Here is an 18,851-nt window from a genome sequence, read left to right as displayed (position 1 = left end):
GCATACCGAGAAATCCCGCCAATCATTCCAAAAGAATTACCATGAAAATAAAGGAAAACCAGCGGCCGCTTAATATCGCCGCTGGAAGCGCAGAGCTTTGCGGAATCGCGTAATCACGTGGCGAGGGTGATTTATGGGCGTCCCATTGTCTGCCGCTGAAACGGCGCGCGGGACTCGCGCATATTAACATTTTACGGCCGCGCTTCCGCCATTTAAACGTTATTAGAGGAAAGAAACGTTTGCCGATCGGTCGTGCGAGTAATCAAACGGAATCGGCCGGCGCATAAATTAGCAACGATCGCGTCGGCCGCAATCTGCTGTCCCCGCCGCGATAAACCCGTTACCCTCTTCGTACCCGCCGCGGCTTTCAAGCTCTCTTCCCGCCCCCGACCGCTCGCGTTGTCTATACGGCGGCGTTAATGAAACGGTTTAACCCTTCGCGTCTCCGCTTCGCCGCGTCGATAGCGGCGCTATCGCTGCAATTCATGAAACACCGACAAACGAACGGTGACGGCCGCGAAACAATTAAGGAAACAACTGCTTGGACGGCTGGCCGAGGGGCGGCTGCCATCTTGACGCTTTAAGAACAATCGGTCCTGTTTGCGGCGCGTCGATGCCGATGGAATCGCTATGTTTAGAACGGGATCGCGGGGGCGACGGATTTTTAATCGGCTCGGAAATATGGTGAATCGAACGATATGATTAGTCTTGTATTTATATTATTTAGATTATCTATTTATTATTAATTTATTATTTATTTATTATTATTTATATTATTTATATGTATCTTGATATTTTAGTCTTGTTGTGGGTCTTAAATGACCCTCTGCTGGCTAGGGAAATGTTGAAACGCTGTACCAAAATGCAAATGGTAATTAAAATTGTAAAACGTCGTCAGCTTTTAGCTTTGTTCATATTGTGGAACAAAAATGGCTTCATATAGCTTAATGTAAAAAGTCAAGCATGAGAGAAAATTAGAGATGTTAAGAAAAATGGCAAATAGCATATTAAACATGAAACAGAGTGAACGAATAATCATGCTAGTTTTTAGCTATGTTCATGTTGTGGAACAAAAATGGTCCCAAATGGATTAAGTAAAAGGTTAAACATGAAAGAAACGTACAGACGTTAATAAAAAAATGGTAAATAGAATATTAAACATCAAACAGAGTGAACGAATATAGTACATTCTTTTTAATTGACACTCAGCTTGTACATAAAAATGGACAATTTGGGAAAAGCAAGTACAATTATTCGAGCTCTCCGGCTCATTTTTATAGTTGCCGATTGTCAATTATAAAAACGAGGTGGAAGACTCGAATAATCGCATCTCCTCTTGCCAAATTATTATTACTATTTTTGTGTACAAGCTGAGCCTCAGTTATAGTTAAAATTAGTTTAGGTATGAAACAATGAAATTCCTTCCAGGTAGAGATGGAACTTAGTTATCATTTCCTGTTCGCATTTCGTGTTATAAAGAAGTGGTTTCACTACTTTTGCATTCTTACGAGCCTCTCAATTGGTTAATAAAAATTGGCGGTTGATATTGAATGACAACGAACGCCAATAGTTTAGTTACAATTAATTTGCTTCGACAGCACGAATAGTAATAAAAAATAGCAAGGCGTATCGCTTTAATCATCACTTCTTCGCGTGTATTGATTCACACGACTATTTAAATGTCACTCATTTACCAAAAAGAGAAGCAACAACAGCTTCAGAAAATTCATCAAAACCTCGAAGAAATGGTACGAATTTCTGACAACGTGCTTCAATTGCTTCTTTCCACATGAATTCGCCATTTTCGCGTATCAATCTCGCGTTCGAGGTTGAATTATTCGGCGAGCCGACACAAGAGGAACAATCAATTGAACTATCAATTAAACGTTCGGGAATCTTTCGCCGGCTAAAACTCGGAAGGTTTAACAACGAAACACGGTACGTTATTGCTAATTAGCAATTACCTCGCGCTTAACTAAAAGTTAATTTCGAATCGCCAGCGTTACAGGCTAATTACCAATTTTGCTAACGCCGCCGGGAATAGAATGGTAATACGACGATACAATATTCCGTATGAAATATCGACAGCTACGGTGGCTAATTGAAATCATTGCAAAGTGCTGGATTAACAGAGCAGAGAGCGCGTAATGCATCGGACTCATGCGATTGTTCGGCTAAAAAAAGAAATGCTCGCCGATGTTCACCGATTTTCGAGTAATTAGTCAAACAATAGTCGGAGCGAGACTGATGGAAACATTGTAAGTACATACTATGCCGGCATTCGGGAGATTGTAACGAACGAAATTATGAAATGTTTAATGGCAGAAGCTGTCGTTAACGCGGTAACACGGATGCTCGTTGTTCGCGGGAGTTTTGGAAGAAAGTCCATTCGTTTCTGTTCGCTGACTGCGAAACAATTAACGAACTGTTTGTTACAGCTGTCAGTGCGGCACACCTCGGTGTGATTTATCGTTCCCCTTTTTATCGCGTTTGATGAGCCCCGAGTGCGGCCGGAGTGTCCGAAATTATTCCGCGCGGAAAAATAGTATTACATGCAAATAGGATATTAATCGCGTTTTCATTTTTAATAAATACTGTCAAACGCCGGCCGGGGCGCGGGTGATGAACAGTCGCCCGACGAATTTAGGGCATTAAAATTCACTGACCATTAATTTCCAAACGCAACAATCGCCGTTCGTTTATTTTTCACGTGACACGGCCGTTATTAATTTCATTTTTCGGCGGCGACGGCTGCGGCCGCGGCTGCGGCGGCGGCGATGCGGCCGCGGCGGCCGCGATTACTTCAATTCGAAAACTGCAAATTAAATTCATAAATATTCATTAAAAAATCTGGCTGTTATAATCGACACCGCGGACAGAAGCGTTAAAATAAATATCCGTTTTCTGGCGGACGATAATGGCGTCGCGTCCCATGAAAGTTTAACGCCGGATTTCGACCGCTGTTATGCAAAAACAACGCCCGCGAAAAAAATTCGCGAGAAAAATGTATAACGAGAGTAATCCGACGTTGAGCGCCATATATAAAATTAACAGATCGCGCTTTCTATGTAAATTTGATATATATCCACGGGAATCTGATATATGTATCATTTCCCATGCATATTTATAACGCGAATTCGCACGCATCGCGAATATTTGTTGTATGAGAACACCAACGACTCTATTGTACTTCTAGTTCCGTGAATTTCTACGATTTCGCGGACTTCCGGGCTCGTTACCTTGAATATTAACTATTTCTTGCGATCCTATCTTCACAGATCATGCTTGAAAACCGGCGTTAACTTCGCTAAAAGAATGACTAGCTACACGAAAAATTATTCTTTTAATATTCCTCCGATAATACAAATTCATCCTCCGATCAAAAAAACTGATATTGTGACGACATTCATGGACTTTCTACGTAAAATTTATTTATGATTATATGAAGCAGTCAAAGTTTCACGATTTTCTCCTCAGATTTCGTGCTCGAATATTGTCGAAAGGTTGCTTCAACTTCACAATCAAGAAATCGTAAATTAAAAAATAATCATTCTTTTAATATTCCTGCATTTCAGATGAAAATTTAATTTAATGTTGGAATGTTCTATTGGATGTTCTATCTTTAGTCGTTCTTCGATCGATGATATTGTTCGTTCGTTCACGCGAAATTCGTTCGCAAGTGAAGAAATCGTTCGGGGATGCACGGCATTGCTCGAAGCGAGAACCAGATCCGATTCGATCGGTGGATCCGTTCGTATTGTTCCCGTGTTAATAAAAATCTTGCGAACCGTGCAGTCTACTTCCAATATTACCCCAAACGACAATGTTATTCGCGACGACCAACTAATCAGACTAGAGAAAAGGTCTGGCTTTCTAGTTTGCTTTCACGGTTCTCTTTTGTTCGTCATTTCTCCTGCATCTTATAAAATACAGCAAAATGGTATAATTCATACCGGCAGCCTCGATTCAAGGTAAATTAATTGTGCGGTTCGTATCCGTACGGTTTCATTCCACTTGGTCCCGGGCGTTTTCGGTCCGACGATATCGAACTTTCGTTTTACATCGGTAAATTTTAGGCCGAACATGATACAATTTAGAAAATTAGATCCATTTTCTATTTATCAGTGTCTGGCTTAACGATCGCGGCTAATTGGCATTATCAAACGGCTCGATGGCTCTATTTTCGTACGTGCTCGCCCATAAAAAGCACATTACACCAATTCCAACGTATCATCGTGTTCGTTTAACGGATTAACGAACATTCGAGGCAAACGAACGCAATTCCGCGCCATAATAATCTATTAACATTACAATGAAATGTTCGAAAGAGATCCCGCGCAGAACCGTAAGCTCCTAACACGTGCGCTCCGGCCGCATAATTTCCTGCTGCTAAACGAAACAGCAGCGTCCACTAATTTTATGCATTTAATAATATGCATTTCCAAGTGAAAGTTGTCTCCCCGAAGCACGTAACACGATTTCAACCGTATGAATTTGAAAATCCACATAACGCTTGGACCGCGAGTAAAACGATCTCTCGCGTGGGATCGCGTGCGTTAAGTACGTTGACAAATCTTTCGTAGGCCTCTCTCGGCAGGGTAATTGCTCAATTACCTTATTAATCAAATTACGTGTTAGCGGGAAGATACTGTTTCGAAGTGAAAGTGGCGTGGAGACATCGGCCACGCGATCGGAGGTGCCAATTTCAGTGCTATTAGTTCCTACGCGAAGGAGATGATCCGCGGGAGATTCGGCGTTAATCGAACAAAGGGCCCTGATCAGACGAGTCGTGGGCGGATTCGAAAATAAATACGCTTTCACGAGAGGATCTATAGGCCCCGGACGTGGGTGAGCCATCGAGAGATCAGTCATGGCGGAGACAAACCGCGGTCGCGATCGCGGCTCTATAAATCACGGCCAACTTACGCGCTGAAGGCGATAAATGCGTAATTAACCGCGCGTGTCGGGGACTATTTAAATCTTTATGGGTATAGAACCGTCGATCGGATGCCCTGTTTGATCCCGAGCCGCGCAAATATTTATTGCGCCGCGTTCGATGCCCTCGCGTTCCTTCGGCGCGACGCGGACGCGTTACGCGAGTGTACATTTTATTGCGAATGCAACATTATGGTACGCGACGAACCAATAAATTAACTCTCATGTTTCTGTTATATTGTTTTAATAATTTGTGAGTTACGTCGAAGTTCGATTCATAGTTGGGCAAAATTTTAATCGGATGACGGACGATAAATTAAGACTAACGGATCAAATTTTATTCCACACTATCGAATAAAAATATATTCGTCCTAAATATAACAATTCGTTTGAATAAGAATTCATTCGAATAAGATTTTATTCGAATATGTACAAAGTTTTGATAATTGAATAATATGATGAAATACATTGCTTGCATTATTAATCAGTCAGTTTATGAGAGAGGGGACTGTATAGCTGGCTGATGAGAAGATGTCAAGATGGCGCCGGTCACCGTGAAATTGATTTGAAAGTCTTTTTTATTCATTCGTTATAAAACTGTGTTACCTGGATAATTGTTTATATTAATAAAGAACAGTGATGCCTTGTAAGCTTTTTGAAAATAATTCTTATGTAAAAGTAAGTCTGACAGCCATTGATTCATTGGAAATGTAATTGGAAATATAATGTCAACTTATTCATGTGTTATAGTACTAAATGAACATGAACTTGGAAACTGAAACTTTTTCAATTTGGCTAAATTGTTTCACTAAAGCATCTCTAACCACGTAACTATTTCTTTCTAATTTCTAAAACTCATCAGTATAATTTCGGATTTTATGTATTTATGGCAAAATTGAATCATTGCAATTTGAAATAGTAAATATATTAAAAGAGCTTCGAAATGTAAATGAATTATTGCTGATCTATCAGAATTATTAAAGGAAGAAAGTACATTCTATTTAGCTTTTGCAGCAATGTTTCTTTTGCATAAAAATCAGCAATTTACTCACTAGTAACCGAAAATTTTGAGAAAGTGTGTTCACAAATTTCTAGCAACTTCAAATCCATTGTTCGTAATACGTAAAATAAGCACTTACCTGTACGATAAAAACTGTAATACTAAAAATCGTGAAATCCCAATGTCCCATCTGGAAAAACGCAACACTAGAATTTTAAAAATATGCCCATAAACAAACTTCGATATATTACAGTAAATCCTCGATTATCCGAGCGACAAATGTCTCAATTGTCTAATCCAAAACGACGCACAGAAACTAAATTGTCTGTGCAGATCAATAAAAAGGTCCGACAGCCTTGCAACTTCCCTTGACATTCAACTCTCCCAGACTGGTCCGAACGATCGAGGATGTACTGTACCATGATAAAAACAAATATTCGTACGACAACAATAAATGTCAAAGCATTTTTCCTAGGCAGATGTAAAACGAATACTGCCAAGTAACGAAATGATGCTACACTCTGCTTTCCCAGCGAACCTTTTACGCCTCGTTCGAAAAAAGGAAACGGACAAGGATCGGGGGGACGGGGCAGAAGTACGTGAAAACACCGGAGATAGTCTTGAGAATAAATTAATATATTTGAAATGAATATACGGTAGATACTGTCTCGCATCCCAGATTTTATGGCATCTCGTAACATCCCCTCTCCCCCGTGTCTCACATATGTCGGCCGTCAGTCTCGTCCGTTGCGAATGAACGGAAAACGGGGAGATCCTGGTTCCAGGGTTTTGCGTACCGCTTCGCGTCTCAGCTTCCTTGCTAGATCAACCTGTTTACTCTCTCTCTCTCTCTCTATATATATACACTGGTTGGTGCCAGGCGAAATCTGCTATTGCTTTTTTAAATAATATCCGCGTCTCGACGTACTGGGATAATCGGCTACGGTACAATTAAATAAAACGAGTCTCGTTCATACTCCGAGCTATTTACATTAAATACACGTACACACGGTCCTCTATCGCACGCACACGTCCGTCCACACGCAGCCGCATCCAATCGTTCCTCGTGTCAGAACAAATAAAAAAAAAAGAAAGAAAGAAAGGAAGAAGAAGAAGAAGAGGAAGAAGAAGAAGAAAAGAAAAAGAGAGCCGTCCGTGTTTTATTGCACATTCTCGTTTCTAGCGGGACAGAAGAATGGGATCGCAGGACAACAACACACATCATCGCTCACGCACTCGATGCAGATATGTCGAAACTGATATAAGCCCTCCCTTCGATCGGTCAGCACATCTTGTCTCGTCTCGTCCCGTCTCGTTCTCCGCCTCGCGCGATCGTTCATCAGTCGTACGGATGACCCCGAAGGAATCAGATCCCGACTCCCGGCCAGCAACCCCCGCGGTGTGCCAACCCGGCTAAGAGCCGGCCGCAATTAGTACCTAAAGTCTTCCTCGAAATTACCTAAAGACCTCTCTGATCCCTTCTGCCAACTACTACGATGCTACTCTAAAAACTGTCGCCTCCTTCTCTCGACCTCAACGCTCGTCTCGTTGTTCTCGATAGTGTTCGTGACTGGCCCATCACTTCGTTGTCGATCGAACCAAACTGTCCCGGGCCAGTTGTTTCTTTTTTCCTGGCCCGGGAAGCGTTCAAACTAGTCCGCAAACGCCTCGGTGTCGGTTTCTAGAGTCACTACGTCGTGGAGGGCGAAGTGGGCACCGAGATCGGCGACGTGGGGCTGCTCGACTCCCTGCCGTTCGACAGCGTGGGCGTCGAGGCCCTGTACTCGTGGAGGCCAGGCGTGCTGGTTCGGTTGTTGCCCAGGAGGCTGTCGATCGAGAACGGGTTCAGCCTCTTCCTCTCCTCCCTGCCCTTCACGGACAGATCTATGCTACTGCTCTGCACGTCCTCCTCGCTGATCTGCTGCTGCCTGGCCGACGTCCTCTCCGGGTTGCCGGCGTTGTTCGTTGCCTGGCGAGCTCCGCCCGCGTTGTTCATGCTCACCAGCTCCCGTCTTCTCTCCAGCAGGCTCAGGCCCCAATGGTGGATGCCCTGCTGGTGGTTCAGGTGGTCCAGGCTCAGGCTCGAGTTCGTGTTCTGCAGGTTGCCGGCGATTTGGTTCACGGTTCTCCGCGGGTTCGCCGGGTCGCCCGAGTTGCCGGACAGCCGTGGGTGACACTCCCCGTCCACCGAACCGTCCGCCGCGGAGTCAACCCGCTCGCTTCCGCTCTCGCTGCACGAATCCAAGCCGCCGACCACGTCGATCTCCTCGTTCGCGTCGTTCCCGGAACCTGACACGCTGCTGCTCTCGTTGTTGTTCGTCAGGTGATTGAACGAATTGCTCAACGCGCCGTTCAGCAAGTTGCCGGCCGGGGCGGCTGCACTGCGGGACTCCCACTCGGCCTTCAGCGTTGACAGGTCCACCGTGATGCCCTGGAATCACGACAGCATGGTCTACGATCTGGTCATTCACGCTGGGTGGGATTCGTTGGATGGGTTCGGGGATCCTCGGTTTGGCGGTTGGATGATCGTTGGCGATTTTGAGCGATGGGTGGAGAGGTTTAGAGCATTTGCCTGGGTCTTATTGATTCGATGGAAGCAGTTGGTAGCGTCTAAATCCTTGTAGTGTATGAATTAGAAGGATGATGAAGGTTTCATGTATAATCTATTGAATGATTGAGTTGGGATCATGGTGATGTGAGTGATATTTTCGAAAATTTTAAATTACGTTTGAAAATGTAGATGCCAAAATGTCAAAAGTAACTTATGTCCAAGCTATCTTAATAAATTCGGCCAGTAAACAATACACAAGCTAGCAAATAATAACACTTCCTATTCCTCACAATGAGGAAAATGTGACTCACGCTATTATGATTCTCGATCCAATCATATATGAAATTTCTCATATTCATATATTCATTTCTTCTGATCGAAACAAAACTTGAGGCTTCTTATCGTAATTATCGTAGTTATCGTAATCTAGGAATAAACGTACATAAAATCATACTAAAATATTGTTATATTGATATTGTTTCGTTCGATTGGGAAAATGATTGAGAACAAAGAAGTGGTAAGCAACGTAGAAAAAAGCAACGTGACAAAAATCGTAGAAATCGTGAATGAAATTTGATGTTTCCGTCCCCGTACAGAGTTCCAAATTGTACCTTCGATGCCAGCTTCCTCTGCTGTCGTTCCAGAGCCTTCAACAATTTCTTCTGTCGCCTTTCTCGCTCCTTTCTTCTCAGTTCTTCCGGCGGAATCGGTTCGCCGCTGCAACTCTGAGGATGAGCGTTGTGCGCCGGCCTTCCTGGACCCTTTTTCGTGTGCTCCTTCTTCCTCCACTTTGCCCTTCTATTCTGGAACCACACCTGCAACCGACCGAAGAAGATATTTTCATCAGCCTTCGCAATTATGCGAATTACAGTTTGTTATGAGCCGAAGCTCCAAATCTTTCAAAGATAAATATCTTCACACGTTTTAATTATATTTATTGAAAATCATAGATTCAGAATAATCCTATTACTCGAGCAGTATTTTAAAATATAGCTACGTATATTTCAGAACTATATTTTCACATCGGCTATTAGAAATCTTAGAAGGAATACCGGGAATTGGTTAATCTTCTAATTATCGAGCGAAGACTTCAGTTTTTACGATACTTAAAAACATAACTGCGCTGTAGAAGCTGTCGCATTCATAATATAGTTAATAATGATGTGTATACAATGACGTCTAATAACGATAATACAATTTTTATTTAGATATAAAAATGAAATTATAAAATATATATTATGAAATATATATTATGATATATATGTTATGAAATATATATTATGATATATATGTTATGAAATATATATATTATGAAATATATATTATGATATATATGTTATGAAATATATATTATGATATATATGTTATGAAATATATATATTATGAAATATATATTATGATATATATGTTATGAAATATATATTATGATATATATGTTATGAAATATATATTATGATATATATGTTATGAAATATATATTATGAAATATATATTATGATATATATGTTATGAAATATATATTATGATATATATGTTATGAAATATATATTATGATATAGATGTTATGAAATATATATTATGATATATATGTTATGAAATATATATATTATGAAATATATATTATGATATATATGTTATGAAATATATATTATGAAATATATATTATGTAATATAAAAATGAAATATTTCGTTAGGCAAGAGTTTTCATATCTCGTGGTTCGAATTTTGGGCTATTGTCCCGCGGATCGAACGCCGTGCGTCGTGTCGAATAATTAAAAGCGTTGGTAGGGGCGGCGGCGTTTAAATATCGGGACTACACGAAGGAACTAGCTACCCCACGCGTAAGGACCAACGACCCCCCGGAGTGTCTTGATTCATGAACAGTTTCAACACTTTACCCCGCGGCTCGCGTGAACGCTCGTGGCGTGAAGCACGATTTAGAGCCGGAGCGGAGCGGCGCGGCGTGAATTTCCGCGCGGGGGTCGAGCGCGGGCACCGCGAGCTGGAAAGAGCCGGTGGAAAGCGGTAAAAGGGGTTGAAAAGATGGTTGAAAAGGATGAAGACATTAGTTGCGGCTGGAGGCCGGTGCGCGGCGCTGTTCACACGCGAGCCACAGATCAATAGACCCACACACCAACCCTTGTAATACCTTCGTCACGTCACGTGCTCCTACGATTTTCTTCGTTCAAGCTTTTCTTGTTTACTTTTTGCTCGCGCCGGGCGAAACGAGATCGAATCGGGGGAGAGATCAGATTGCCGGCCGTTCAGCTGGTCATTTTTCAGTGAAACTAGCCGAGTTTGATGGAACTTCCCACGAAGCTTTTTCCAACGTCGGCAGGGTGTAAATTACTTTATCAGGAAACGCGTTCCCTTACACGGGAATGGAATCCGCCTCGGCACTACTTCATTTTCGTTGGAAGCCTGATGATGATGATCGCCGTGGCTCGGCTGCCCCGCCGCGTTTGAATAATTTCCGAGTAATTCAGAGCATTCGTCGGAACATAAGAGGATTAACGTCCTGTAATTTCGAAAATTATTTCAGTTTTCGCATTGGAAAGATTGGCTCTGTCTTCCCTCGGTTACGAATCGTTGTCAATTAGCGCCAGTTTTTTCTGTTCCACGAAGATGGAACAACTAAACTAGACTTTAATTCATAATCAATTTATAATGCGTTTCTCTGTCCTGGTGCAAAACATTTGATAATAATGGAGAATAAAAATATTTCATAATCGTTCCAACTCTCGCCAAATTCGCACCTTCATTTGGCTATTCTATTCAGTCGTTACAATTACTATTGTCAACGTTCGAATTAGCAAATCAGCCAAAACGACTGATTTTCTGGTTTCGTCTTTCACAGTTAGCGAAACTATGGAATCTTTTCGATGAACTTTTTTTATTCGAACGTGTATCATAGTAGAAATCGTACGCAATTCGACCAAATTCAATCACCATAATTTTTCGATGCTCGTACGGTTATTTATCGCTGAGCCCAATGCATAAGAAATTCGAATAATTACGCGCCGTGTAAGGTTCCAATAATACGACTCGCGAGCGACGTATCGTTAAAAATTTAATTAACAGCTCGGGAAACGATACGACACTAATATCAATATAATAACAACCGGCCAGGCAACGTTTGTTAAGCCATCGACGAAGGGTCGCAGCCGCAAGTTCAACGTCGATTAAATATCATCATGAGAAATAATAAACAGTATTAATTACCCGATGCGTATCCATAATTCAATTTTATTTGGACACAGTGCCCGAGATAAAACATTCGCGTCTCAAGCTAAATATATATTATTCTTCCGGCGCGGAGATAAATTTAGATAGGAGGCGTTCTGTACGCAGGAACGGAACGGAACGGAACGTTAGTTCGTAATCTCGGGATTTTTAATAACTCCCGATTAATGAGAAACGAAACGTGCCCGATACAACCGTGGCCAGGGGGAAAAAAAATTGAACTCATCGTGGTACCCGCAATGCGTTTCACAATATGGCTGATATATGCGAACGGACAGCAGCTGTCCCATTTTTAAGAATCCAGGCAGGACGTCAAAGTTGCAATTATTAACAGCTGCGGGTTCATCAATTTGTCGTGTTGCCGTTTACACCTCCGTTTTCTTGTAATATTCGTTAAAAATTCTCGCTAAATGGAAGGAGCTAATAAGCCACGTTCAGCTAAGTTAATTATCGTAGGCCTTGACTAAACCTGCGACAGCCTTGCTTGACCAGGCTGTCAATTTATTGTTCGAAAACGAAACTTAATGTCGAATCATTTTTTGCAATGAATTCTTTTGGGTCGAATATTTCGTTCGAATAACCATTATTCATCGTTTGTCATAAATTATTCTATCTATTTATTCGAATAAAGAATTCGAATAGAGATTTTAAAATTATTCGAATAATATATAATTTGTACAATTGTAGACTGTTCTTGTTTTCTTAAGAATATGTATAATAATAATAATAATAATAATAATAATAATAATAATAATAATAATAATAATAATAATAATATAATATTAATAATATTATAATAATTTCTATTATAAGGTTATAAAAGAACATATTTAGATATACGTCAACGATCAATCTACTCAAAAATGGAATATGGAAGAAATAAATCAATAAACTATGAAAAAAAGCACTGTATTCCCTATCATTTTTATTCGAATCCTAAACGAATAAATCCTTATTCGACCAAAATTTGATTCGAATGAATTCTTACTCGGATAAATCGTTTTAAAGTAACTCGAACACGTAAATCGATCAAATCGAATGACTTCAAATTATATCTGTTGGGGAAAATTCAGAAAACATGAAACATACATTTATTACTAACCGTAAACTCAGCATTGTAAAATACATGTACACAGAAGAAGTCAGTCACATTTTTCTCTGCGACAACATTTATTTTCCTGCGATCCAATCCGAAGAACAAGAAAAGTGTGTCTCTCAATCGTCGTTACACCGTCGATCTTTATGCAAATTCCTGTTTCCGTAGACTGTTCAATAAAGCATCAAATAAATGAAGAATTACCTTCGTACACACACCGGAGAGAATGTTTCCATATCGAAGTAACAGCGCCGATTTCGTCGGAACGATCCGCGATCCATAAATCACATTCGGAAACTCTACTTTCTATCTATTTCCCGGTCTCCGTCTCGATCGTATAATTAAATGCAGCAACGGATCAATCTTCGGAGTGAATATTCCCGAACGGACGACCGCGCAAACTCTTCGCCAAGATCCGCTGCCGCGGCGCCGCGCCGCGCCGCGGTAATCACCTCGCCATTAACCCGATTAGTATTCGGTCACTTAGGGTATTACTCGGTTCTAATTCGCATGCAACTATTACCGACGCGTCTTGCGCCCATAAACCCGTAAAGGGCCGACAATAGATCGTAAAACCCGTGCACACGAGGGAGCAACCTGGTCCAAGCATGTCATCCAGTACCGCTAACAATAAGCAATTACCGTGATCCGTTTGCAGATTCCGGTGCTTCGGGCACGATCGCTTCTTCGTCACGGTTTCCTCGAGCTCTGGGATCGCTTGTCATTCCGCGCGATGCTGTGTTATTACGAGGCAATTTTTCGGGAGAAATTTACTGCTGACGGGCGCGTCGTTGTCGTTCGACTGGCAAAACACGAGGTCGGGATCGCATGCTGCAGCGGCCACTTTCAGACGATGAATTTTCATTCGTTTCCATTCGAGAAATCTACGGTAGCGCGTTTCACTTTCTCGATTTAAATCTTAATCGAATAAGACAAAGCGACGATTCTGTTACGTCGATGCTGCGATGTTTCGGATTAAGGGAAACACAAAGGAAACGCAGCGTGAACATTTCTAAAACCTGAACATTTCTGTCGAACTTTACATATTCCAGCAAAATTGTGATCTATCCAGTAACATGTACAGATGGATTACTTTTTTATAGCATGTGATACGTCATTTCCCGTAGATTTTGACACGGCGACTTCGAAAATCCGGTCGCTGAAATTGATCTACCGCATCAGGACCTCGTAAAAAAGAAGAAGGAAAGAATCGATTTCAGCGAAACAACTAACGAAAACGGGATTATTTCGTTGAAACGACACACGATCAGCCCCCGGTTCGAACGTATATTGCGTTCGCGCATATGCGATATACAAGCCGAACGAAGATAATGAAGTATCCGAACGGAAACAAAACGAAACGGAACGAAATTAAAGTAAACTATTTAAATAATCCGCGCGTGATGTGAACTACCATCGATTGCGGAATAGCCCGCGGGATGTGCACTTGTTCATGATTTTATTGTGACACGGAGCCAGTTGCGCGGTATCTACGCGGTGATAGTTATAATTGATCTAGTAAGTAATCTTAAAAATAGTTATTTAATTGGTGATGGTTGGCGATCGCTGCGCGCGGATTATTCCGTTTACGGATGCAAATGGGTTGAGGCTTGAGCGACGTCGAGACGCGACCGAAAAAATTCCCGATCGTTATTGAAATTGTTCCCCCGCCGATGCAATCGGCGTCAATCATCCGGCTGCGCCAATAAAGCGGATCAAAGAGGACCAGTTCTGAGGCGACGTCGTAAAAGAACGTGAGAGAATAAAGAGGGGCTTCATGTCGTTCTCCATGCGATTGATTTTTAAGCAGTAACCCGCCCTGTCCTCCTCTTTATCCCGCTTCCCTTCGTCTCTCTCTCTCTCTCTTTCTCCTTCTTGCTCTCTTTCTTTCTCTCTTTCCCTCCACTGTTCGCGTTCCAGCCATCTCTGTCGTCCTTGTTCTCCATCCACTTGCGAGAGACAGGTTGTTCTTCGGCGGATTTGAGTAAATATGTTAATGATACCGCGAGAGAGTCGTCGAACGGCGCGACGCGTGCAACGATCGACAATTAACGAACACGGAGCATGGCGGTTCATTTGAATATAAACGCAAGACAGCAGGCATGGTGGACGAGAAAATGGCGGTACGATAACGTATTCGGAGCTTCGATAGTCCCGCGATGAGCCCGCGCATTGGTCAATCAATTTTACTGCTTTTGAGAGGAACTCGCGTTCGAGGATGATGGCCCCGCGATATTATTACGTACGAAGAGACGCATTAGTTTCTATCTTGGTCTCTATTTCGCGGTTATTCCCTCCCGTCGGACGTTTACGCTGGTTGTGTGCGAATTTTTTCAGCTCGCGAACGCGCGTAAGTCGGAGAACTGGTCTCGGGAGGAGAGCACGTCTGCACTGCAGTTATTCGGTTGATTTATTTTCCGATTTTTAGTCCGACCTTATTTAACGCTGGAACTACCGAGCCACACAGTCAAAATGACTGGCTTCTGATTTCTCCTATTTCATAATTCCCGATACTATGAAAATGTTATTCGTAGAAATTTTTATAGAAATTTTCTCATCGATGCACTTATTACAGTGAAGATATTAGGAAGCTTAAATAAATCCAATCTTCTCACTGTTCAGTGATAAATAACTGTCTATTTTCGCAGATTTCGGAGCCTATGGAAAGCAATTAAGAAGCCACGCAACGTGATTAAACGTATTTTATACGTCTGATAATATCACACGCGTAATATTATACAGATTTTCTTCTCAACTCGGCGCGGAGTGCAGAAAACGTAGCGGATGAAGTGGTACGTGGCCGCATAGCTGTTGAGCCGCTGAACAGAAAGCTCCAAATAAAAAGCGAGCCAGAGAGAAATAAGATTGAATAATTTTCTATAAGTGGATCTTTACAGCCCCAATAATCGTAAATCAAAAAATTCGAAACCCGCCAGTTTAACCGGCCCCGTAGTTCCAGTGTTAACGACTCAATAGCGATTAGGCCAGCAATCGTCCGAGGGCTATATCCTTTCCACGAGCCGACGCACGTGTAAACCGACATGGTCCCGAGATTCTCAGGCTCCCTGGGGCTCCCAGTTGCCCGTGCCGGATCGTGTCATCGGTTTATCTCGTCGTGACAATATTTTTTTAAAGGCCGCGCGTCGCGGGGGTTATCTCGCGCGGGGATCAACTATCTAATCTGAGGTCTATTCCCGATCCCGGCCCTTCGGGAAGACGCACCGGCTGCACGACATCGTGTCACCACCAGGCCCGGGTTATCTCCGGATCGCCCCTGTCACCAAGGTCGCTCACTTTTCCGCCGCGCAAAGGGAGTCGAGGAGATCTCCGCTGGCTACCGTTCGGGAAAACGGCGCGCGGCGCTCCCGAATCGCCAGAACTTCGCCGAAACTTCACCGAAATTGAAACTAAGATAACGGGACAGGGATAGGATAATAGGAAAGTACGATAAGATAAGCGACGAGAAAAGGTTAGAAGCAACGAGCTGCCTGCGAACGCGAGTGGCGACGCTTCCGAGCAACAGCGTGTCGACCGGCTCGAAATATTGAGAAGAAATCGTGGCGGAGGAAGTGAAAACCGCGTGTTATTGAATTTACAGTGTTGCGAAAACGTGTAATTTGTGTAAGACACGCGAGCTTTTCTATTTTCTCGTTTTCGTTGCCGGAAAAGTGGCGAGCACATAAATCGGCGCAAGTCAATTTCGAGGTTGTTTCTATTTAAGATCGAACGATCGCGCGTTCTGAGCAGCCTAATTATTGAACACCTTTCTTTGTATCTTCGTCGAAGGAAAGGAACGACAGGATTACGAGAAACGAACGAGCGACAGCTATTCGGGGGCCACAGTTCGAGCCCGCGTCTCGGTTTCGCGCGGTGATTTCAACGCCCGGTTTCGCGTGTCTCCTTTCACGTTGCTCGCGTCTGTCGCGCCGAGTTCAAACGTCGCCGTAACCTTTTTTCTTTTTTTCGGGCATTTCCTCGATTATGCGACGGAATATTTAATCGGCACGCGGGATATCTCCCCGCGAAAATAACAACAGGCCGGGAGAGCAATGAATATGCGATGAAACGAAAGTCGTTGTTGCATAGGTATCGGTTAATTATTCTTTCAACGGAGTTCATTTCACGGTGCAATTTTTACTGCGCCCATTCTATTTAATTTATATCGGGCACGTTAATGAGTCGTTGATTAAACGAGAAATTTCCGAGGTGAGAATTTTGTTAATGAACGCCTCGGTTTTGCCACATATTTCAGCTGGGCGGAGACTGTTTCAACAATGTGTTATTACCTTGATATTTTAGCGCGGCCGTTTCGCGGTGTTAACGAGCGTTCAACAACGCCGGAGTGAAACTGCCGATTGGTTTTTGGGTCGTGCCCTGATTAGAAGGTTCCTGGAGACTGCCTCAATTATCGTGGTGACTTATCATCGGCTTCGTTAATTGTAACAATGTTGCGTTCGAGACGGCACGAAAGGATGGACGCGCCGCGCGGAGATCGTATCGGCTCGCTGCGAGCAATATGCGCCGGCACATCGCACCTGAAGCGTGTCTAAGCACATAAATATAAATATCTTATCGTCGGGAGAGAATACGAGGGTGGCCTCGTGTTCGATCGGCCGTGAAATTGAGGGTCCACCATTCGTAGACCCCGGCGAAGGACACCGTCATGTCATGTTCCAGTGTCTGGTGTTGGGTTACGAAAGACCGAAAAGGGTGTCGCGGGTCTTTTCACATTTTTATGGACGGATACATTCACAGATACAGCGTATCGTTCACGAACCACTAACAGGAGCCACGTTCGATTCGGTGTTCGAGGATCTGACCGAGAGCGGCCGCTTTTGTGACCGAAATTCGGAGCAATTTAAACTCGGAATATTTTATCGGATGTTCATTCTGTTTGAACACGTCGTTCGATGTATTTAGGACTTTTGATTGCTGGATTGATTTTATACATTTATCGGAACAGTAGAAGTAACTGCAAGATTAAAGCGGTGTGTTATTTTCAACATATTAACACGAGAACGAATTTTTAATTTGTCTGCTTAGACAGAATATTATTATTATATTAATGTAATATATGATAACAATATGTATAACATATATGTTATATGTTATATGTTATATTTATAAATTTATATTATATTAATAACGAAAAATAGAGGGGGGTGGTTCTAAGTAGTTCTAAGTCGTTCTAAATCATTAAAGAAAGAAAGAGATTTGTTTGCTTTGCAATTTCTTGAATTAGAAATTTGTTCCTTTGCAACTGATACCAAAAATTTGCGTACAAAATCGCAACCCGGTGAATTACTATTTAAACTTAAATAATATGTTTAACAACTTTTTTATGCAGGATTTTCTGCATTCATGGCAAAAATGAATAAGTCAAATATAAAATTCCAAAAGAATTGCAAGAATTTAAAGATATTGTTACATTTGATGTTGAACTTATTACAACTGTAAAATGAGAAAAGACGTTTACATTGAATTTATGCGTTCTCCAATTAACTTGGACAATTTTCGTTTCACAAGACGATCCGCAGTCTAGTGATAATAAATCGCGGATCTTCAAGCTACGAAGTATTAAAATTCTAGATTTAATAAGATTTTATATACAGGAGTCTTTTATTTCCATCGAGTCTTTCGAAAGTTTTGTATAAAAATGCGTACCTAACAATGAATGTACCGTTTACTTAATTATCCAATTTTCTCATTAGCATTCGTTGCATTTACAGGAAGTGTAATCCGTAACTAGACTGTGTAGATTTATTTATTACAAATGTATACACAGCGCATTTTAATCTTGCTATCCTTCTGCCTGTTTCGTACAGTTTCCTCGCACTGAATAGAAAAAATGTAAAATCTCCAAGAACGAAGTTATAACATGGTCTACATCTTGAATGGAACAGCGCGCCGCTTCCTCTATCGGCGATTATCAAGCGTAATTAATTAGCTTGAATTTAAAATCTTTCGCGGGAACTGTTGTCGACTTTCAGAAAACTTTTCAGACGGTTACCGTACTTGCGGCACAA

At 42.0% G+C, this 18,851-nt stretch overlaps 1 protein-coding gene across 1 annotated transcript in view; it reads right to left on the bottom strand.

The window, feature by feature from the left end:
• Positions 1–6,550: 6,550 nt before the first annotated feature.
• Positions 6,551–18,851, bottom strand: part of LOC117226178 (uncharacterized) — an 80,835-nt gene continuing 68,534 nt past the window's right edge. Inside the window, exons 3-4 of the mRNA XM_033480252.2 lie at positions 9,098–9,301; positions 6,551–8,366 (exon numbers count right to left, since the gene is read on the bottom strand). Coding sequence (XP_033336143.1) covers positions 7,626–8,366; positions 9,098–9,301 — 945 coding nt within the window. The 3' untranslated portion in view covers positions 6,551–7,625. The remainder of the gene's footprint in view (positions 8,367–9,097; positions 9,302–18,851) is intronic.

This window comes from Megalopta genalis, chromosome 11, assembly GCF_051020955.1.
Source record: "Megalopta genalis isolate 19385.01 chromosome 11, iyMegGena1_principal, whole genome shotgun sequence".
Taxonomy (NCBI): domain Eukaryota; kingdom Metazoa; phylum Arthropoda; class Insecta; order Hymenoptera; family Halictidae; genus Megalopta; species Megalopta genalis.
Note: the sequence above shows the minus strand (reverse complement) of the source record. Positions and strands in the feature narration are given on the sequence as shown.